Source organism: Caretta caretta, chromosome 4 (genome assembly GCF_965140235.1).
Source record: "Caretta caretta isolate rCarCar2 chromosome 4, rCarCar1.hap1, whole genome shotgun sequence".
Lineage (NCBI taxonomy): Eukaryota > Metazoa > Chordata > Testudines > Cheloniidae > Caretta > Caretta caretta.
Genome location: NC_134209.1, coordinates 75,233,489 through 75,257,129, shown reverse-complemented (window position 1 = coordinate 75,257,129; position 23,641 = coordinate 75,233,489). Strand labels below are relative to the sequence as shown.

The 23,641-nt window shown below is 38.0% G+C and overlaps 1 protein-coding gene across 4 annotated transcripts in view; it reads left to right on the top strand.

Annotated features, from left to right (window-relative positions):
- FSTL5 (follistatin like 5) overlaps nt 1-23,641 on the top strand; it is a 576,686-nt gene that overhangs the window by 512,392 nt on the left and 40,653 nt on the right. For 3 of the 4 annotated variants that reach the window (XM_048847574.2, XM_048847576.2, XM_048847578.2), the window contains exons 11-13: nt 7,419-7,445; nt 11,248-11,366; nt 17,601-17,750. In XM_048847574.2, the coding sequence (XP_048703531.2) occupies nt 7,419-7,445; nt 11,248-11,366; nt 17,601-17,750 (296 nt within the window). The remainder of the gene's footprint in view (nt 1-7,418; nt 7,446-11,247; nt 11,367-17,600; nt 17,751-23,641) is intronic. The other variant, XM_048847577.2, reaches the window with a different exon arrangement.

The following is a 23,641-nucleotide window of genomic DNA, read 5'->3' as shown; positions in this document are numbered from 1 at the left end:
GGGAGGTTTAGATTGGATATTAGGAAAAACTTTTTCACTAAGAGGGTGGTGAAACACTGGAATGCGTTACCTAGGGAGGTGGTAGAATCTCCTTCCTTAGAGGTTTTTAAGGTCAGGCTTGACAAAGCCCTGGCTGCGATGATTTAACTGGGAATTGGTCCTGCTTCGAGCAGGGGGTTGGACTAGATGACCTTCTGGGGTCCCTTCCAACCCTGATATTCTATGATTCTATGATCTGAGGAACGGGGAGGGAGGTAATAAACATGGGGAAATAGTTTTACTTTGTGTAATAACCCATCCACTCCCAATTTAATTGTCCCAAGTTAATTGTATCCAGTTTGCAAATTAATTTCAATTCAGCAGTCTCTCGTTGGAGTCTGTTTTTGAAGTTTTTTTGTTGAAGAATTGTCACTTTTAGGTCTCTAATCGAGTGACCAGAGAGATTTAAGTGTTATACTTGGTTACACGATCTAAAGATAACGTAAAAAAACCAAACACATGCAAAAATTCTCATCTTGTTTCTTGGTTTCACGACTAAGCTAAAACTCAAATTGGGTTCATTTAGAAATATTGCAAACTGTGTGGGTTTAAATGATAATCAGGAAACCAAATGAAACCTGATGGTTTTGAATCCAACCTTTAAATTGAAATTCATGTGATATAAACTCATGATCACAATTAATGAAAACGTTTGGAATTACTGTCTTTAGAAGCCAACTCTACAGAATCCCCTTCCTACCCTTGAGCAGCTGCAGAGCCAGTAGAAGGAATTCTCAGTCGATATCCTGACCCCTATAGAGCAGTCACCCTAGGTTGTTGGGTTAATGTGAAAGAAGGTTACTTGAGTTGTGGTGCCACTGTGCATGTATCTATTGATCCATCTATTGGAATTAATAATACTAGACAAAGGAACTTCTGCGGATAGTCTCTAAGGAGGGGGATAAAGAAACAGATGACATGTATTGACATAATAAAAATTATGCACAACCCCCTGAAAAATGAAACTGTTGATTCACCATCAATTTGTCAGTTAATATATTCTTATTAAATGCAAACTATGGAAAGGCATTTTGAGGAGTTAGAGATAGAGAAATTTGAGTTTGAGTTATATTTCATAAGGTGTCATGAGAGATCATTGTTTTTCTCCATTTGCCAGGTTTCCACAAATGGATGTTCAGTTTGAAACCTGTTAATTTAATATCATAAATGACAATGTTGAAACAATGTATTTCTTACTAGTTCAGTATGCAAACCCAGAAGAGAATTTGGTGTCTTTTTTGTTAGGGTTTTTTTCCCCGTCTCTTATGAGGCTGTTTTGAATTAAAATGTTCAGCCAGCATAGTGATTCTGGAAACATTTCTAAACTTAAGCTTTCAATTGATTTCCACTTAGTCTACATTAGCACCAAAGCAACAAAATGGTATTGAAAATGTTTTGTTTAGCCCTGTGATTTGAAATATCAATGGAGAGGGAAGGAAAGCTTATTTATCCACAAGCTGCATAATATATGTCCAGTAAAAAAATGACAATACTTCAGTGAAGATAAAAGCTAATAGATCTTAAAGGTCATCAGCCATTTTTTATATGATGGCCATTGAAGCATGTGAGTCAAGAAGTAAAACTGTTCTATGGAAAACATGAAAGAGCATTTTTTTGTACAAAAGAAGTGACTTTTCTGATTCTCAGTGGCCTCACCCTTTGTTTTCTCCTGAAACATAGTATACTGCTTATTGATTGCTGGCAATATGATGATCCAGTTATGTTGGCAAAAGGAAATTGTTAATTCAGCTGCAAAATTGTTGAATTTCAAGTCGTGAAAAATAAACAAGAAAGATCCCATCATTTGTATCCATTCTCCACCATTTCAATATAAAGAAGAAAATTAGGACACTGTAATACCATGTGATGTGGCAGAGAGGTCCCATACTGGCAGAGAGGGGTTTTCTTTACTAAAAAGAAAAGGAGTACTTGTGGCACCTTAGAGACTAACCAATTTATTTGAGCATGAGCTTTCGTGAGCTACAGCTCACTTCATACATCTGATGAAGTGAAGTGAGCTGTAGCTCACGAAAGCTCATGCTCAAATAAATTGGTTAGTCTCTAAGGTGCCACAAGTACTCCTTTTCTTTTTGCGAATACAGACTAACACGGCTGTTCCTCTGAAACCTGTTTTCTTTACTGAAAGTCATCTTTTGTAAATACTGAGTATGTGTGTTTTCCTAGCCATTCAGAGCTTCTCTGGCCTATTTGTGGAGGTTTCTGATTATGTTAAGAACACTTCTTGTTCAAGGGGAAAAGATTTGGATCTTGACCAGTATTACTATTTAATAATTGTATATTGTATATACGTAACTGTTTAATCAGTAGTTGTAATGCATTACATACCGCATTTCTTGACACAAAAAAGACATGACTGGAACATAGCAACTCTCCATTTTAATACATGGGAAGAATTGTCATCTATGAGATTACTTATAATAATTGTGCATTTTTTCCATCTTGAGCCTAAGAAAAATGCAAGAGTTGAGTATTGGGGTATGGCTGAGTGATTAGTTTTTATTTAAAATAGAATCTGAAGGGCATGTTCCTTGTAGTGCCTCCCATCTGTAGTGCAGATGTGATGGATCCTCCATTATTGAAATCTTTAAATCAGGACTGGATATCTTCCTTAAAAATATGTTATAGTTCAAATAGAAGTTGTGGACTTAATGCATAAAATATTGGGGCAGCGTCTTTGGCTTGTGCTCTCCAGGAGGTTAGATTAGATGGTGATAATGGTCCACTCTTAAAATCTATAAAATCTGTATTTCACATCCAAGCTGCAGTTTCAAAAAGCAATGCTAAATCTTCTTCCCACTACAATTTACCAGGTATCTTGTGGTATTTTCAAGCTAGTAAGTCAGTTTTTCTAAAGCTGAGGGGTTTTTTTTCATTCATTTTTTGTCTTGTGTAACAAATCTAGATATCATATATGTCATTTTGCATTAACCAGATTATTTGTATTCTGTATTGAATGTCTTAGATGTCATGCATTTGTTAATGCCATGTCCTTACATGTAGTTGAAATAATTGGGAGAATGGTTTTAATTTTCTTTTGTCTCGCTCCCCCACATCCACCTTTCCTAGAATTTATTGTTCAAATGCAGGAGTTACAGCTCTGTGCAGGAGGCCTTGAATACATTTGGGTCACATGCTGCCCTTCCTTAAGAAAATCTTTGGAGAGGAACACTAATTTAAAAAAAAAAATCCTTCCAATTTGCTCTAGGGCAGTGGTTCTTAACCTGGACCGCACGCACCCCCTGGGGGTGCGAGACATGCCAGATTTTTTTAGAAGGTAAATCATCAAAAACACAAATTAAGCGCAGGCACATAAGTACAAGTACTTTGTTTCATCAAACCTATGTATTTATTAACGTTATACATTTTTAACGATTACTGTAATATACAAATAGGTTTAAAGAACTGACCTACTTCAACAATTTTTGATAAGGGGTGCGAGAACATATTTTGATTTTGATCAGGTGTGCAGGAACATATTTTGAGAACCAAACGGGTGCAGGCTGAAGTAAAGTTTAAGAACCACTACTCTAAGGAGACAGCTTTTGAGTCTTGCAGAGAGACCCTGCATAGCATTACATAGGCAAATTGAGTCCACAAATGCTGCAGATACTGAATGTCCGTGCATAATAGTCTCCAGCCACACTATCCTAGTGCATCTGCAAGGACACCCTGCTCGTCCATGCTGCTCTCTGAATCCCTGTTTATGTCCTACCCCCCTGCAGATGTACAAAGGGTAGTTAAATGCTGGGGTGTTAACTACCATGTTTGTTTGTTTTTCTTGGAAAGATTGAGTTGCTGGGGGTGTATGACATATAGAGTGTTTTTTCTTGTTTTGCACCCCCTCCCCCTTCAGGCTGGTGTCCCCTGCACGTGAAGAGGCTCCACTGCAGGTTGTTTGCAAAGAGGGGCTTCAAAGAAGTTGAAGGGAAGGGTAATGCTTTATTGGCTGTACTTCCTTCTCTTTATGGGTACCACCAGCTCTCACCTTCCTGTGCAGAAGAGGGAATGCTTGGCTCTGTAGCAGCAGGACTATGATTATCTCATTGAAAATTTTCTTTAAGTAGAAAAAAAAATCCAAATTCAACGTTTTTCTCTCCATTGTCTGGAGTAACACAATTTAAAATCTATATTTTATACCATCTCAATTTTTTTAATATATATCTATATGGGCGGGCTAGCCCACTGCTAAAGGTTCCCCCCCACCAGCCTAAGCCTTATTGGGATCCAGGCCCTCCTCCCCCCCAGCCTAAGCCACTTTAGCCAGGGCCAGGAGGAGGTTGACCAGGAGGTCCCGTGACTTAGTGGAGCCACGGACAGGGAGTGCATAGATAAGAAGGTGAGGAGAAAAGTGCAACCAAAAACTTAACAAAATATTCGTGAGGAGCCGGAATAGGGGCTGCAACCTGGCGCACTCCAGATAGACGTGCGCCAGGGTTTCCCTCACGCCGCAAAAGGGGCAGTTGTCCGGGATTGGGGTGAACCATGCCAAGTACATGCTCGTGCTCACGGCCCCGTGAAGGAGCTGCCAACTGATATCCCCGGCAGGCCTCAGGACTAAGGTGGAATAGAGACTGGCCCACCGGCCCCCCAGCCTAAGCAGAAGGCAGATATACTGGCCACTGGATTAACAGTTTTCTGTTCCCTGACTGACCAGAGCAGGGGCTGCTCCAGGCTAATGAGAACACCTAATTCCAATTAACCTGCAAAGAGTCAGGTGAGTCCATTAAGGTAATGTGACCACCTGACTCTAATTAAGGCCCCTCTGATAATATAAAAGGGCTCACTCCAGTTGGGCAGAGAGGAACCAGAGGAGAGGAAGTGCAGCTGAAGGGCTGGTTAATGAAGACACCCCCAAGTCGTTGGTAAGGGAGACCTAAGGTAAGGGTGAAGAAGGGTGAAGCATTAGAGCTGTGGGGAAGTGGCCCAGGAAAATGTAGCAACTCTGGCAGTAAAAGGTTGGCTGCCAACAGCTGCTACCATTAGGGTCCCTGGGCCGGAACCCGGAGTAGAGGGCGGGCCTGGGTTCCCCCCAACCCTCCACTACAGAAACACCTCCTGGGAGGGGAAAACAGGCCCCTGTCAGGACAGGAGGCTAAACTGTTTTGGCATAAGTCCGTAGGAGCAACAGAGACTTTGGGAATTCTCTCACCAACCTCCATTGCTGGCTTATGATGAAAAGGACTCCGTAGACTGTATCCCTGGCCCTTGGGAGAGAAGGGCTATGTGGAGGGTTGCAGTGAGCCTCTGAAGCTAGCATAAACCCCCTGGAAGCGCGGGACCCACGGGAACAAGGTCGGAGCTCTGCCACAATATATTTGCCCTCTTTATGTCAAGTTGGTTTCTTACTTCACAAAGAGAATCAGTCAATAAGACACCAAGCTAATCTTCCATCCCTACATGAATGCAGCTTACAGCAAGAGGACTAGATCTGCCTCAAACTGTTAAACTCTTTTACACAAGGACAAAAGAAATATCATTTAGCAAAACAGCGAAATTGCTTACACATGAGTAGCCAAGTAAAAAATATTGTACCTTACACTAACAGAGGCATATTAAGTACTGTGTTTGTGATTGCCAATGTAATATCACACTGCAAGCCCAGCATATTTTGTACTGTTAACATAGAGCCCAGTTCTGCCCTCCTCACTGTTGCTGAGTAGTAATTTACTCTGCAGATTGTCCCCAGGTATCCTGCTGCTTTCAGTGAGACTGACCCTGAGCTGGTGTAAACTGTCATAACTCCACTGAAGTTAATCTCTTTTTGAAATAGGAAGCCAACTTGACTTCAAAAGAGCAAGTATAAAAAATAAATTGAGAGAATATACAAACAGATTTTAATTTGCAGTGTCTCAATTTTGATTTCAATGGGTCTGTTACAATTTACACCAACTGAGGGAGGATGTGCCCCCTTATGTAGAAATGTCATAATGTGAATAAAGGGTGGCAGAATCAGGACCACAATCAGTATTAGCCGTTTGTAGTGTATAATACATTAATGGGTCACAATGAAGACAATACAGTGTTGGGAGTTCGAAGTTACTATACGCCCAAGGGGCAATTAACAAAGGCACAAAAATTAAACAGTTATAAAGCTAATAAACATTAATATAGTAATATGTTAATAACGTATGCTGTCATGTAGAAGAGTGAAGCTTTGATTCCAAAATTCAATAATGCTACATTTCACTATTGCTACTAATAATTTACACTTATATAGAAAACTTCATCCATAGATCTGAAAGTGCTGAATGTTCATAAACGTTCTCCTCCTCTAGTGCAGATAGGGAAATTGAAAGACAGTGACTTTAAGTAGTATGGCTAAGGTCATATAGCAAGTCAATACTACTAAGAGAGACAGTGTGTGAAATACAATGAGGAGGCAATAAGATAATAAGAAAAACCCAACTGCCATGTTTTCCAAAGCCTCTGAATCATTAACTTAGAAAAAAGTCTAATGGTGTTCTCCAGGGGCTTACAAAAACTTTTTTTCTCTCTCTTTGTTCCTTTTCCTTGAAATATGTATGTATCTGTGAGGACAGTTATTTTTCAAGGCATTCGTGTGTTTGTTTGATTAGTTTCTTCCACTTCAGGCTGTGCTTTAAATATTTAGAAATATTTAGCGGGTAGTTATATTTAGGTGCTATATATAATATATATAGATGGAAGGAGTAGCAGAATTTGTATAATTCATTTTTCTCCATCCCACATGTCAAAAATCCAAACACTTCAGGCAAGAATTTCAGATATGGCTCATGATGTCATGTAAATGTAACAACTCACAATTCATGTGTGTTTGCCCCACAAAGTTATTGTCCCTTTCTGCTCTTTTTGAGGTCAATGGCAAACATACCATTAACTTTGAAGGATCAGGACTCATGTTACAGCAGGATAGAAGTAACAATGATTTTTAAGTGCCTCTTATAAATATGTTCTTAAGTGTGTACGTCTCTCATCACTTTTTTCTAAAATGAATAATTCTTCAAAATTCATTACTTGCACTAAAACAGTAGATGAAAATTATCTTCAGCTATAGTCTTATCTATATTTCTATGAACATAAACTTGAGATATGTTAGTAATGGAATATTGAACATACTCATTATTAATAAAAGGCTAGAAATGTTAATTGCAAAAAACATCAACAACAAGCATGGATAAGTCATTGCTTTTCCCATTTTGAAGTACAATAGTTTGATATGAAACTTTTGGTAAATTCACTGTATTTTGTAAATACAAGTTCTTTAGTTTATGAACCAGAAAATGTAGCATCATAATTATTTCAGGGACTGATATACCATTTCATGGTTTTTTTTTCTTGTTCATTTGTCTCTTCTGTTCTTTCTCTCTTACATGCTGCAGTTGCAAACATATTGTGGCGAGAGGAAGGTACTAACACATTATTTTTTCTATACTATGATATTTTTTCTTTTGTGCCTATTACATTTCTCGTTAGCAGTCAGTAGTTCTAGTAATTATCTTTTCATTTGCAGGGTTTTTTTTGTAAAATATCATGGCATGTTAATGCCTTTATATAAACATGCTTATTTTGGGGCAAATTGATTATTTACAACAACTTTTTTATTGTTTGTATTTAACCTACATCTGTGTAATGTTAAGGGTATAGGAACAAGGAAACTCAGAGTCAGAATTGAAAATCCAGGCTGTTGCTTTGCCCTTAGCTTGTCCTGTTGTTGTTATAAATCTTTCATCCATTCAGTCTATCTGTAGTTAGAATTTTGACTGCATGCTGTGAATCATTTGTCAAGAGTGTCATCTTGTGCAGCTCGCAGAATAATAGAGAATTCTGATTGGTTAATTAGTCCATAAGACAAAGCAGTTTCTTCTTGATATAATGTTGTGACTCTGGGGGAAAATTTCATGACCTTTTGGAAACTTCTCTAAGGGATACATTTTATGGCATAAGCAGTATCAGGTGTTTGTGCAGTTTAGAACACTGTTGCCTTCTAAGGTTTACTTCCAATGATAGGTATTTTGCAGGATCTGAGTCTGTGCTTTAATATGACTTACCATAGCAATATCTAGGCACAAGCAAAAATGTTGAAACCGAAGTGTTAATAAGACCCTTTATTTTTAACTCTGACTAGCCGTATATTCAATTAAAGTTATAGGGAAACTTTCAGATATTTCCATAAATGTAAGGGGTTTTTTTTTTTTTTCAATTACTTCCAATGAAAGATTCATGGTAGCTGAGTTTCCCACAGATTTTGCTCTGTGCTACAGTGCTCTTTTGCCATGGTAGATGTTGATGTGTGGTACACAAATACACTTTTTGTGACTGAATTTTCTGTTCCATAGAAATCAAAGTTCAAAATATAACATTTGACTTGGAAATGGCCTAATTACAAATAAAACTTAGCACATATTCTTTAGGCTGCCAAAGTGCTTTACAAATATTAACTAGGTTCTTTCAACATCCCTATTTTACGGGTCCCGATATAAACCTGCCAATCCAGTGACCTCAGTGGAGCTAAGCCAAGGTACACCAGGTGGGAATCTGGCCCAGAGAGTTCAAGTGAGTTTTCCAAGACAACACTGAGAGTCACATACTAGGGTTCTTGATTCAGTTGGTGGGGACTGAGAATCCAACATGTATCACCCTCCAAGCTTATTTTGCAACTTTAGCAAAGGGTTCGCTCATTTCTTGTCTTATATAGAACTGAGTACGTTATTGGCCCTTTTTTGTCTGCTGAGTATAAGCTGAGTGTAAACTTTTCAAGCCTGATCCTCTGTCATCTTCTGTGATTAGAGAGTACCTATCACATTTTTATTGCTTCTGTAACAATAGTTATTAATAATAAAAAAATGATGTACCAGTGTGTGGACTGATGAGAACAGAGTAAACATGTCCCAGACTCTTGTATGCCCCCAGGACTCCTATTTGTGGATCAGGGACTGTAACCAAACACTCACAGGCCAATGGCAGTTCTGTTATTGTCAGGTCAGTCCCTGTGCCTTTAGCAATTATTGCGGCTGGCAGGAAGGTGACAGCAGACATCCAATAAAGGCAAAGCCAGGAGGAAGTATGCCTTTTCTCCCTTTCTACACTGTTGCAGCACTCCCACCATCCTTACCTTTCCTTTAAGTCCGATATTTACTTATTGCTGTGCCTTGATGGAGTTGAGTATTATATAGAGTTAATATAGGCTCTCACAGTTGTAGTTATTCGTCAGCATGGATTCATCTGGGCCTTGAAGCAATTATGTGGTGAGGTCCCAGACAACTGGAGAAAGGCAGGCATAGTATCTATGTTTAAAAAGGGGAACAAAGAGGACCTACAGAATTATAGAACAATCAGCCTAATTTTGATACCTGAAAAGATAGTGGAACAGATTATTAAGCAATCATTTGTAACCTCCTAGAGGGTGGTTACATAGGGTTATTAGGTATAGCCAACATGAATTTGTCAAGTCCAAATCATGCCAGACCACGTAATTGGTTTTCTATTTCTTGACAGGGTTACTGTCCTAGTGGAGAGGGGGGAGCAGTAGACATGAGGTATCTTGATTTTAGTAAGGCTTTTCACATGGCTCGCATAACATTTTCATAAACAAACTAGGGAAATGTGGTCTACATGAAATTACTAAAAGGTGGGTGCGCAACTGATTGAAAGGCTGAACTTAAAGAGTATTTATCATGGTTCACTGTCAAACTGGGATAAAGTATCTAATCCACATGGGTGTGTCCAGCATCCAGTACAATTCAATATTTTCATTAATGACTTAGATAAAGGAGTGGAGAGTTTGCTTACAAAATTTGTGGGATGAAAAGAAGTTGGGAGTGGTTGCACGCATTTTGGAGGACAGGAATAGAATTCAAAATTACCTTGACAAATTAGAATATTGGTCTGAAATCAACAAAATGAAGTTCAATGAAGATAAGTATTATACTTAGGAAAGAAAAATCAAATGCACAACTAGAGAACAGGGAATTACTGGCTAGGTAATAGTACTACCGAAAAGGATCTGGGGTCATAGTCGATCACAAATTGAATATGAGCCAACAGTGTGATGCAATTGTGAAAAAGGCTAATATAATTTGTGGGGGAGGAGTGTTGTATGTAAGACACAGGGGTTCAACTTGGCACTGGTGAAGCCTCAACTGGAGTACTGTGTCCAGTTCTAAGTGCCACACTTTAGGAAAGATGTAGAGAAATTAGAGAGTGCAGAGTTCAGAGAAAAATGAAGGGGGAAAAAAAAGGGGGTTTAGAAAACATGACTTTGGAGGAAAGATAAAACTGGGCACACTAACCTTGAGAAAAGAAGACGGGGGGAGGGACATATAAACGTATTAGAAGACTGTTATTAAAGAGGATAGCGATCAGTTATTCTCCATGTTCACTAAAGGTAGAACAACAAGTAATACTGTTAGTCTGCATCAGGGGAGATTTAGGTTAGATGCTAGGAAAAACTGTCTAACTATAAGGATAGTTAAGCACTGGAGTAAACTTCCAAGGCATGTTGTTGAATCTCTGATACTGGAGATTTTTAAGAGCAAGTTAGACAAACATCTATGGAATGGTCTTGGTATACTTTGTCCTGTCTCAGCACAGGGTGCTGGACTAGATGACTTCTCACGGTCCCGTCCAGACCTACATTTCTGTGATTGCACAGTGGCTAAACATTTGTGTTTGTTCAAATTAGCATTAAAGTAGGCCCCTTCTTCTTCCACCGTGACTTTCCAATAAAATATTATAAAGAATATCTTATTTACAGTACTGAAAGAAATGTGATATATAATAATGAATAACTAAAAATCAGGATGGTTCTGTTAAGGTTTTATAGAAATTATTTGAACTCATCCCTCAGAAAAGGAAAAGTGAAAAATATGTGGAATTTATTTTCATTTGATCCAAATGTAAAAAAAAAAATTACATGATCATTTTCCTTAATGAAGCTCTCAATATGGTATACATTTCCAAGTCTGTATTCATGAAGCCCACTGGCTTACTCGTGGGGGGAAAAAACAATGTGAAATCCTGAATAATGTCATTTTTTTGTTTTAGCTAAACAATAAAAGATCCCATAGGATTAGCTTTATTAACATCATGCACATTAATAAATTGATCTCATGCCAGTGATATGGTGAGGGCTTGCATTCAAAAGGAGGAGTTGGTTGTGTGTTTTTTAGGCTCTAATTTTGTTCATTTGAATGTGTTTTTGTTCCTAAGGTCTGGGAATTGGGAACATGTTCTATGTGTTTTATGAAGATGGAATCAAAGTGATACAACCTGTAGAATGTGAATTTCAGAGACATATTAAGCCCAGTGAAAAACTCCTCGGGTTTCAGGCAAGTATTTTATGAATTTATTTATAGGGTTTTTTTTTCTTCAGTGATTCTTTTCTTTTAAAATAAAAATGTCAATTTAATACTGGTCAAATGTGCCAGGATGATGACCATGGAAAGTGAAGTCTTCTACGTGTCTATTGTAACAGGTAATTGCTACAAACCAATGTGCCTCAGTGCTGAACTGTTTGTATTGTTCTCCATTTTATTTTATTTGTCTAAATTAGATTGTCAGCTCCGGAGATCAGAGACCTCTGCTGGTGTAAATTGTCATAGTCAGTGGAGATAGTTAACACCAGAAGACCACAATTAAAGTTGATGTAAGCAGTTGCATCTCTTTGCAATGACTGGTGTTGTACCCAGTTTCATCCACTTCTGTGTTAAATTTTTGTGTGTTTGTAAAGCACTCTGTAAACAGTAGTTTAGTCTCCATGTCCACTCATTCCATTATTGACTGGGGTGATGGGCACTTCTGATAGGAACACTTGTGTGCTCATATCTAGATTAACTCATTTTGTATAGTCCATTATAAAGCCTTCGAACGGTAATAACTCTTTCTCACTGCACATCTGGACTGGATTTGACTGATGGAGCTTTAGATGAAAACCTCAGTCTAACAATCCATGAGCAATCCCCCATGCAATGTTTTTCAATTACCAAAAGTACATTAAGTTAAAAAAAAAAACAGAACTGTCTCTATGGAGTTTGCCTCTTCAGCTGTCATTACAGAAGTCATAGTATGCAATACACAACAGCAAGATATATTTTTACTGTGAATAATTATACTTTCAGCAGCTAATCATACCTTGATTTGTGCCGCTTAAGTTAAATTAGGTTGACACAGCCAAAAATAAGCTAAAGACCTTTCTTTATGGATGGTTAATTCAAAAGCTGATTATTTAAGAAATCTCTGAAAATTTTATTGGGTTAAAGTGAAAATGAGAGTGGCATATTTTAAATGTATCCTGTGTTTTGTTTAAGAATTTAATGATCTTCAGAATGATTAATGGTATGGATAAGTAAGTTTAATGAAAAAAAAAACACATTTCTTTTTTGCAGCTTTCCATTTCCAAAATAACATTCTAATTAAGCCAAGGAAATGTTAGAGAGTGACTCTTTTCTTTAAATAGGAACAAACTTGGTGTCTCTGTAGAATGTATTTTGATTTATGTATAAAATTTATAAGGTAGTACATGGATATATATATATTTTTTTTTAAAAGGGAGGAGCAGTAGATTTTGCCCTTGAATGTGTGGGTCACCTCCATTAACATCAATACTAGTGCTGCACGTACATCAGAAGACTGACTTTTTCCTCCCTTGAATAGGCAGGTTAATGGGGACTTTTTCTTGCAGAAAGAAACATGAGAGTATTCAGACAGTTACCTTGGTGTGTGTGTTTTGTTTCGTTGTTGTTGTTTGGTTTTTTGTTTCTGTTTTTACAAATACTTGTTAAACCACTCTTCACTTCCCTGTCCAAGAAAAAGGGGTTGATTTTCAGTGAAAGATTCTGGAGTGTGATAGGACAAATAGAAGTCCATTGAGATTTTCTTCCTAGAAGAAGGATTGAAGTGTGAATTTAACAGAATTCCCTATATACACTCTTAATATCAAGACAGCTGTGTGCTACTCAAAACAACTCATTGAGCAGGAACTTTAGATCCACTCTGCAAAGGAGTCAGTTGTTATCTTTCTCATACCTCTTTGGAAAAAGCTCTGGGTTTGTTCTAAATAAAAAATCAATTTTGGTGCAGTGTCAGATTTCATCAACTTTCAGCTTGTGCTCATTGACTGGTCAGGGTTCATGTGATGCATTCTGAGTTATTCTTTCTTCCGGCTTCCTTTGCCAGAGAGCTTTACAGGGTAGTATTTTAGATATATCTACTTTTATAGCTGTGCATACATTTTTGCCCCACCACTTAATATACCTACCATGAATGAAACATTTCCATTATTTAATTCTTTGATATGTCTACAAGAAACCATGCAGTGTTTTTTTTACAAAGCTTTCTAAATATGAGGCCTTCAGTGGAAGAAGAAAAAAGTGAAGCATATGCACAGCTCCTTGAATTAGTTTTTCTTAAACACCTTTCTGATGTAATGCTCCATACACTCAAGCTCATATTTAGGGCTCTTTGGTAGTTGTGTACACTCTGTTCAGTAAATTAGATGTCTACATTTTGATGAGAGAAAATGTAAGTTCCCACCAAGTATATATTAAGATTTTCTAGGCACTCATTCTATTGAGCCTCAATCCAGCAAAGCATTTACACAGGTGCTTAACATTTAAATCAATGGGACTACTCACATCTTCAAAGTTAAGTATGTGCTTGAGTACTTTGCTGGACTGAAGCCTTGTTTTGTTGCATGCATCCATATTTGGTTCAGTGGCATCCCAAACTTGCTCTGTTTTTTCCCCAGAAAAATAGAAGCCTACACTCCTTTCAGAAGTTTCTGAATGTATTGATTCCTTTCATTACATTTGTGCCAGAGGAAAGGGGATCTCACTTATTCTGAGAGCAATAATGAAGAACTTAAAATATTTCGTAGATGGCTTTGGTTCTACCATTCTACCATTGTGCAGGGGATCTTTTGCCCTGCAGAGTGAAAATCATTGAGTTACTCTTAAAACAAGCAAAAAACCCAGATTCTTTCCCTTCCCCTGAGGCTGGTGGAAACCCGGGCTCACTGAAGTTCATTACAAAACTCCCGTTAACTTCAGTGGAGCCAATATTTCAACCCTTGTCTGTCCTCTACACAATTATACCAGTTCATGACAGCATTTAAGCACATAAAGTTCTAATGGGGCCAGATTCTTTAACACTATTTCTTATCCTGAAATTGTGTTGTAATTGTTGTTGTTAAATTACAGGTTTAACGTTTTAAACCAGGATCCTGTCCTTCTAAAATGAGCGCACATAATAACATATACAGTATCTTGTACAACCTGATACCATACAATAGCTAACACTGATACCAACCAGTTTTTCTGGGGACAGTATACACATTCCTCTAGCTTTTTCAGGTTGCTGGTCTATCTCAGCTGAATTACACTAGCAAACGAAGGACTAGATTATGAAAGGGAAGCAATACTTCACTGTATACTTTGAAAAAGCCACGACTGGTTCAACGTGCCCAAAGACAGTTGTACTCTTTGTGAGATATGTGTGGGGTGCTCACCCTGAATTTCAGACTGGAATCTTGTCCAACACTTTTTTGTGGAAAATTATTTGCATTGAAAACGTAAGCCCTAACCAGCAGAAAGAGGGTTTTTTGAGATTATTAATTACAATTATGTAATAAGAGTTCATCAGATTATCAAATCTGTGTTTAAACAACTTGATTGAAAGCCCATGACATACAATTGGCCACACTGCACCTTTAAGTAGGTGGGGAGGCTGTTGTCCAGCTTGCCGGAGGAGAGGGAATAGTACTTTAGGGGTTGGAGGGGGGAAGAGGGGCTCAGAAGCTGCTGCCAAAGGCAGAGTGGGTCAATGTGGTGATGCTGACTCATCCCCAGGGACTGGAAGGGCTGCGGAGTTAGAAAGGGGCCAACCCGGCAGAACAAGCCCCTTTTTCCTGGACCAGACGGAGCAGCACCTATCCTCCCCATCCTTGGAGGTGGCAAAATACTAGGATTGGTCAGGACTCAGGACCTGCTGTGGGCCTCACACTAGTTTCCCCCTCCTAGGGAAGGAATTTTTCCCTCACCATCAGATTGGCCAAGGTGCAGTGGGTTTTTGTTTTGTTTTGTTTTTTGCCTTCCCCACCGTGGGTTCAGGGGGCTTTGTTATGGTGATTTAGGCTATGATGTTGCAACTCATGATGTAGAAGTCCGGTGCAGGTACTCCACAGGGAAGGGATACAGTGACCAGATAAATGGCTTGGTAAAGGACTTTAAAAGGAGGTGTTTAGGTGTGGAATGGGGGTGGGGAGTTCTGGGCTCCTATGATTGCTACAGCAGGGAGTCACCCTCTTTTCTTATAACCCACCTTAACTCTCATTTGTTTGGGGGGAGAGCTTGGTAAGGTCCAAACTATGGGTTGGCTGGGGTACCTGGATGGAAAAAGGGGGGGGCTGGTGAAAGCCCCCCAGGTAGATATTGAATGAACATGGAGTTATCTGCACTGTATACTTTTAGCTGCTGGGTCATGCCAGACATATAATAATAAAGTTGTAGCCTGATTAAAACCATATGAAGTGTCTTCTGTCCTCTTTTTGGTATAGCTGGACAATGGAATCATTGTATTGACTTCAGTGGCTTTGGATTAAAGTAAAATTTGTCCACAAACAGATGTTTTCTCTTTAGAATGTATTGTTGCCCCAACATCTTCAAACATTCTTTACAGTACATCCAAGGAATTATTTTCTACCATCCCTTGATTTGATTTAGGAGAGTCATTTTCTGAGTAGGGAAATGCGGTGAAAAGAATTAAATAAATTAACTTTTTCCATTGCCTTTTAACAGATGTTTGCTTGTCTTGTACAAAGGCTAAATTAGAAAAAAAGGTAAATTGCTCACTTTTTAATTAAAAAAAAAAACAAGTGCATTTATACCTATACTTTAAGGAAAAAATATTTTATCCTGTTACCCAACCCCAAGGGAAATTAATATTGACTCTTAATAGCAGAGAGTATAGTTTTAAAGAGAACTCCAAATTCAGCCTCCTCACATAATTTTTACTTCTTTAAAAGGCAAAATCTCAGCTCCATTAATCCCCGATATTTCTGGGACCTCTCGAATGCCAGATAAATGGGGGAATGAATAAGTGGGGAAACAAATGGGAAATGGATTCATGTGGGGAAACAAAATCATATTTTAGATAAAAGAGTTTGGAGATTGTAGTGTTTTTATACCACTGATTTGAATCTTTCTATATATTTTTGTAGAGGATGTTTTGGGGGAGAGCAAGGGTCAGCTAGCATATTGTGGAATTTAAAAAAAAAATCATAAAGCCACTATAGTGACTCCATGGTTGCATTTGCATTGGGAGTTTAATTTATAAACTTTAATTTGACCACCTCTTTAATTTATTATTTGAGACAGCATTTGCTTTACATTTTGTGTGTGTGACGTAGAATAGGAGAGAAAAAGATTCTGAATATTCCATATCTCCAGCTTACTTTCACATAATTGCAAATTTAAAAAAAAATATTAGCACTTGAAATTTGTTTCATGGGTCTCATGATTTTTACTTCATTTTCACATAGAGATATATTTTAAAATTCTCAAATAGCTTGATCTATGCTAGGGGTCTCAAACTCAATTTACCTTAGGTCCAGTGCCAGTCCTCAAATCCTCCCAGCAGGAGGGAAGAGAATTTTTAGAGTGATCCAAAAGGTTATACATTTGATTAATTACATAAAACTGAGAAAATGAACATTTAGGCTGAGCATCAGAAATAATTTCCCTGTTGATAAACCCTGAGCATAAAGAGGTGTCAGAGGCCATCAGCATGGATCTTTCTGAAGGAGTGATGGCCAGGAGGTCTGTGGGATAGTCTTTCAGAGAAGGTGATAGAAACTCCCATCACTTGAAATCTGACAATTATTGATCATGTTACATATTTGCTTGCTCATACTAGCAGCCTTATATGCATACTCTTTATACAACAAAGAGCTATGTTAAACAATATTTTAATAAATATGCAAGAATTTCCCTCATCTAAATTCATGCTGCTTTTTTAAAATATATCTTGTTCCTTGAACTAGCACAATTTTACAGCCAGTGCCAAGGGAATTTTATTCTGCATTCATGTTCCTTTAAAGGGCATGTTTTTTATGTACTATCGCAGGGGTTGGCAACCTTTCAGAAGTGGTGTGCCAAGTCTTCATTTATTCAAGTAGTAAAAGTTGGAGAAATAAACAGGAAAAAAAAACCTTGATGTACATCTCTAAACAGAATATTTTTCAAATTCTTCCTAAGGCTTCAAATTCAATGGACATTTTTGCTATTAACTTCAATGGATTCAGGATTTCACCTAAGAGACTTTGAAAAAAAATCTGACTTAAAGGTGTTTGTCCACATTGGTTTTAACACTAAGATGATAAACTCCTGGAATAGTCTATACTCTAACCTTTTTTTTTTTTTAATTCCTTAGATGAAATGCAATATCCCTTGTATTTGATCCAGGAGGAAACGTGTTACAAACAGTAATTGTGACCAGTCTTTTGCATTGCTTGAGTTTATTGTTTTGATTTTCATTTCTCTCTCTTATTTGTTTCTCTTGCATTATAGGATGAAGTTTGTCCCAAAGCTGAAAGAGATACTGTTCAGAGGTGTGTGTGGGCATCTGCTGTTAATATCAAAGACAAGTTCATTTACATAACTCAGCCTACTTTGGACAGAGTGCTTATTGTTGATGTACAATCCCAAAAAGTTGTGCAGGTACTTATTTCTAACTTTACAATTAATGACAAGTATGGATGCAACATCTCCAGCTCTGCTTCTCTATATGCTTTTCAGGGACACAGTCAACCTGACAATTACCTTTTATGTCTGAAAGCAATTCAACATATTGTTTTTACAATTCACACCAAACATTACTTACACTGAAAGTAATTAATGAACACTTCCTGCCCCAAACCAATTTGTTTACTTTGCGTATTTGACAGTAGTTTGTATTTAGTCACTTTCACTTTTCCCCTGCATATAGAGAGTTAGCAAGAGAGAAACTAACTGAAAAGACCTTTAGAAACATAAAGAATCAGTACAACATTAAAAAATATTTTAATATACTATTTAAAGGGTGCTCCATCAGAAAATGATTTTTTTTAATTTGTCAGTTAAAAAAATAGTATCCATTTTAGATGTTGTTACAGTCCCTATATACAGACATTCAAGATGCTACTTGTTAGGTTCTGTGCTGTGCCTCTTAAACACAGTGTAACCCACACACCTCCTGGGTGTAGTGTTCTTTCCCATCTAGTGGCACCAAGACCACATAGAGAGCAATTCATGAATTTGCTCTACAGCCTCAGCTAACAGGCAGTTGGCTTTTAGCTCATGTGGTAGAGGCTTATGCACTAAGCACCCGAGGTCCGTGGGTCGATCCTGCCCTCTGATGGCCAATGTCTGTCAGGGTCTGTGTGTTGTAGGTGGGGGCTCATCCAGGATTTCAGCTGGGAAGCCCTCTGAAGCTCGGGTCACGCTTCCTCAGCTAGGGGAAGTATGTAACCTACACACCTCCTGGGTGTGGTGTTCTGTCCCATCTAGTGGCACGGAGACCACTTAGAGCAATTAATGAGTCTGCTCTACAGCCTTAGCTAACAGCCAGTTGGCTTTTGGCTCATGCTTTAAGCTCCAGAGGTCCCCGTTCGATCCCGCCCACTGACGACCAGGGTCTGTCGGCATTGCAAGAGCACAAAATTCCACAGCTGAGGGAGAGTGAAGCTCAAGGTGACTTTAAGCCACCTTTCTGTCCTCTCAATTCTCGGCTGCTATGGCAGTAGGGAGGCCCCCAACATGACTTTGACAAATTGAGGGGCTTCTTAAGTTATGGAAACCTGTTTTCTTCATTTGGATCAAGAGGTCTTCAGGCTCTTTTATGCTTCCACAGAAAGGTTCAAGCAGAGGTGAGAATCCCTCCCAATTGCTCCATGGTGTACAGTTTTGATTTGTTAACAAGGCAATGTAAAATCTTACGATACACTCGGTTCTGGTGACATTACTCACATGTACAGTCATACTGACGTCAATAACCCAGTAGTCCTTACTCATGTGAGTCCTCCCATTTAAGTCAATCAAGATGAGGATTCATGTGAGTAAGGACTACAAGACTGAGCACTGTGGACCTGATATTGCCCCATTTGAACTCCGTGCAAACTTGACGTTAATGGCAGCAGGATCAGGCCCTCTATCACCAGCTACATGGGATGCTCAAATACAAAAATATGCTTGGAGAATAATAGAATAAGCTTTACAATGTCTAAAAATGTGTCTCCAAAATACGAAGAGGTTACTTGTTGTATACTCTCATGTGTTTACAGTTCATAACAAGACAGATAAAATTTACAAAGGCACAATTGCAGTAGAATTCCTTTTCCTCTTAGTTCAGTTTGTCTAATACCTCTACAAAGGCATTATACTCAGTTTTTCATTTTTAAGCCAAAGATTATTACAGTGGAATATATTATACTATACAGTCTTTCTGACTGTTGTCATCCGACCAAGAAAATTAGCTTTACTTTGTTTCCAGCTGCAACACAGGTCAACCAATTACAGGCATTCAGTTTGGAACTGTCAACAGTCTTTTGCCAGCAAAGGAGTTTTCTAATTACTGTCCATTTCAGAACATGTAGAATCATCTTTAAACTTATTTTAAAAGTAAAACTCTGCACTTGCTAAAATAAATTTAACTCTATTGCAAGCATCTATGAATTCAGTTCATGAATAAGCCTAATAACTTGTTAACAATTCAGCTGTCATCCTCAGAATAAAAGGCAATTATTTCAGTGAGGGTTTCTTATACCACAGTGCATGTTCTCATTCAAATTGCAATCGCACAAGTGTTCATAATGTCTACAAGATTCTGTGTAACATGATGTAATGCTGATGCATAACACATGCTTTTTAACAATATATAAAGTTGATTTTAATAACACTTTAGGATTCTAACAAAAACTATGCAAATACACTCGAAGTTTTTTACTTGAGGTATCATTCCAATTACTTGTTTTTAAAATTATCTTTTTTGTCATCATAAAATGCAGTGGAATACATCGTTAAACTACCCTAAATTAAAAACAACAACAAAGGCCTTTTTCTGGAGCCCACTCTGTGTTCCCCTGCAAGAGTCCCTAGTGCTGGGGGAGGAAAAGGATTGTGGATGGGGAACAGAGCTATCCTGTTCTGCACCAGGGACTAAGACATCCCCTTAATATGGGAGGCACAAGCCACCTCCCACCAGTCCAGACTGACCCTACTGCCAGTGCAAGGATGACTTCCCCAGAAAATCTAAGTTTTTGCAAAAGAAAAATTTGAATGTCAAGGAAAATTGCTATTGTAAAACTGAGAGATATTTATATAAAGCAAAATATCAAATGATAATACTGCTGGACACCAACTTAGGGAACTACAGAGGTGGCTTTTGTCCAGGAATATAAGCCTCAGTCTTAATGGTACAAGGAGACTTAGTGAAAGAAATGCATTTTCCCCCAATAAACTTGAAAATACTTAATTCAGACAAATATAAATATAAGATAGTCCTCAAAGTTGTTATAGGAAGTAGGATAATAGGACTGAGAATAACTGTTGGACTAGAGAAATGAACTGAAAGGCAGCCTGTCTCTCTATTGAAGTGATTGAATAGAGCTTCTTTTGAGCTCAACTGATTTTCCTGAACATGGGATACGCTTAGCCAATCACTGCAAAAATACCATGGGACTTGCCTCAGATGATTGGTTGCTGTTAACCATGCACATACTTAAAATATATAGCTTGACGACAACCTGAAAAGTCTCCGAGTGTTTGAGTAGAGAAGAAGAAAAAAGTCCATAAAAGTTTCTACACATAGTACAGGAAATACTTTGCTCAGCATTGCTGGTATTACCGCAGAAACAGTCCTTTTCTCCTTATCTTTTAATAAGACATCTGCTTTCACCTCCACACCCTTTTTTCCTCTAAGCACTAGTAATTTTTTATTTCCCTTTAAGTTAGGTCTGTAAATATATACCTTAAAATTGAGTGAAAAGGGAGTTTAACTTCTTACTCAGGTCAGTTGTTTGAAAAGTATTTATTTCTGTTGTTCATATGAGTATAATTTCCTAGCACAGGAAATTGCAAAAAGTCAAAGTTTCTTCGAAAATACAATAGTAAGCTGTTTGTTCAGCTGCTCCTTAATAGATTGCCTCCTTTGTAAGTAACTAATGTAAAATCTAGAAAACCTGTCTCCTCTGTATATAAATAAGGCCATACCTCCTAAAATGCAGTCCACCTGGCTCAGTGGGTTAAAGACTTGATTGGACCTGCTGGGAAGGAAACAGACTCTGCAGGTAAAAGTGGGGTGATACAAGCAGGAGGAATGCAGGTAGTACCTCCTCTTCCCTGGGCTTGCTGTGTCCCATTGTCCAGCAAGAGGAAGACAGGACCTGCTTGATGCACTCCTCCATCATTAATTTAAACCCTTATCTGGTTTTTTTTTGGGGGGGAAGGGAGTTTGGAGTCTCTTGTTCCATTTCTAGCTGTCCTCTCTTTTAGTAATATGTTACTTAAATACTGAGCATAATTATTTCAAGTTGATTATCACTTAAACTCTAATTCCTCAAGATAAAACTGTATAAAACTAGTGTGGAGTAAGTAAATAAAGAAGTGTTATTTAATCCTTCTCATCACACAAGAACTAGGGGGTCACCAAATGAAATTAATAGGTAGCAGGTTTAAAACAAACAAAAGGAAGTATTTTTTCGCACAACCTGTGGAACTCCTTGCCAGAGGATGTTGTGAAGGCCAAAACTATAACAGGGTTAAAAAAAAGAACTAGATAAGTTCTTGGAGGATAGGTCCATCAATGGCTACTAGCCAGGATGGACAGAGATAGTGTCCCTAGTCTCTGTTTGCCAGAAGCTGGGAATGGGTGAGAGGGGATGGATCACTTGATGATTACCTATTCTGTTAATTCCCTCTGGGGCACCTGGCATTGGCCACTGTCGGAAGACAGGGTACTGGGCTAGATGAACCCTTGGTCTACCACAGTATGTCCATTCTTATGTCTGCTTTGCAAAATTGAGTTTTCAGACATGCAAAAAAAAGTGTTCTCATCAGGATCAAAAGTGGGAAAAACAGAGGCATGGATTCAATAATGAAAAAAAATCTGTCAAGTTTCTAAAGTGAAGAAACTCTAAGTCACTAAAATCAATTTTTCATGTTTTGTGCAAACTTTTATGCTGCAGAGTTCTAGTTTTTCCTATCTAAATTTTTATCTCTTATTTTGCTTCATTCGTTTATTGTCCTTTTTCATTTCTGTGGTGATTTTGTCTGGACGGAACTTGTTCTAGCTAGTTTTATTAATTTCTTTGATAAAAATCGACAGTAAAGGAAAAAATGTAGAGGTACACCTGTGACAATTTGGTTCTAAGATGATGGTTTTTAGGGAAATATATAAAATAGTGAAGATGAGATGACCGATCCTATATTGAATGTTCTGAGTTACAAATGGTTGTTGCAAACAAGCACATGCTTAACTTTAAGCACGAATGAGCTCTTTGACTTTAGTTGGATATTCACATGCATAAAATTAAGTATCTGCAGGATATGGACCTTAAGCAAATCTTTAGGGCAGTGATTGTCTTCTGTGTTTGTGCTGTGTCTGGCACAATGGGGATTGGGATTGGGAATTTGGGGCACTACCAAGAAGGAAGAAATGGAATCATTCACGTGTAATCATAAATATTTGTCATTCATACCTTTCCTTTGAAGTAGCTAAATGGAAATTTGAGGCAAATTAAATAGTACAGCAGTCTAGCTATTGTTTTAGACAGTAAGTAGCTTAACTCAACAGTACTATAAAAGTTTTATAAAGTGTGAATGACTTTTTACAGGAGTGATTTTGCTGCTTAAAAAGAGCTAGTAAACAACTGGCTTCATTTTGTGTCTTCAAAAGGAAAATCAGGTTTTGCTTAGATGCAGAAGAGGCTTGTTCTGAGCCCTCAGGAGTACAGTTAAGTATCATCTGCAGTCTCATCCAGCCATTAGTGCATTATCTTGAGGATCGACATCATTAGTTTAAATTAGGTTCACTTAATTAGCCAGCTGGTACTCTCCTTGACAAACTGATAAACAAGCTGTGCTTTAGAGTTCCATAATGGCAAGACCAAAAAACAGAGTGCCACATGTTATTTTTTCTACTGTAATGACCAAAATAGAAAAATTAGCCCTACAGTTGTTTTACTTCACTTATAATACAATGTGTCACTTAATCAAATGCTTTGTTGTCCTCCACTTATAAAGTCTTCAGATATGTTCTCAGCGGTGTGATTTTGTTAACAAGCCATTTCCAAGAAAGGAAAGAAGAGCATGCAAATATCTAAAATAATTGGTTGGGCTGAAGAGGCACGGAACTCAAATTAGTTATACTGAATTAGCCTGTTGAACTCTGTGACCTACTAGGACTTGATCACAAAGCTTCGAAGAGCAGGGAATGTTACTGGATCCAAAATTCTGATCTCACACTGGTATAACTGTTGATACCAACAGAATTACTCCAGATTGATTGATTTGGGGCTAGATTCACAAAGAAACTCAGCCATGGTGATGCTGTACCCCTGTAGGACTTGGGGGCA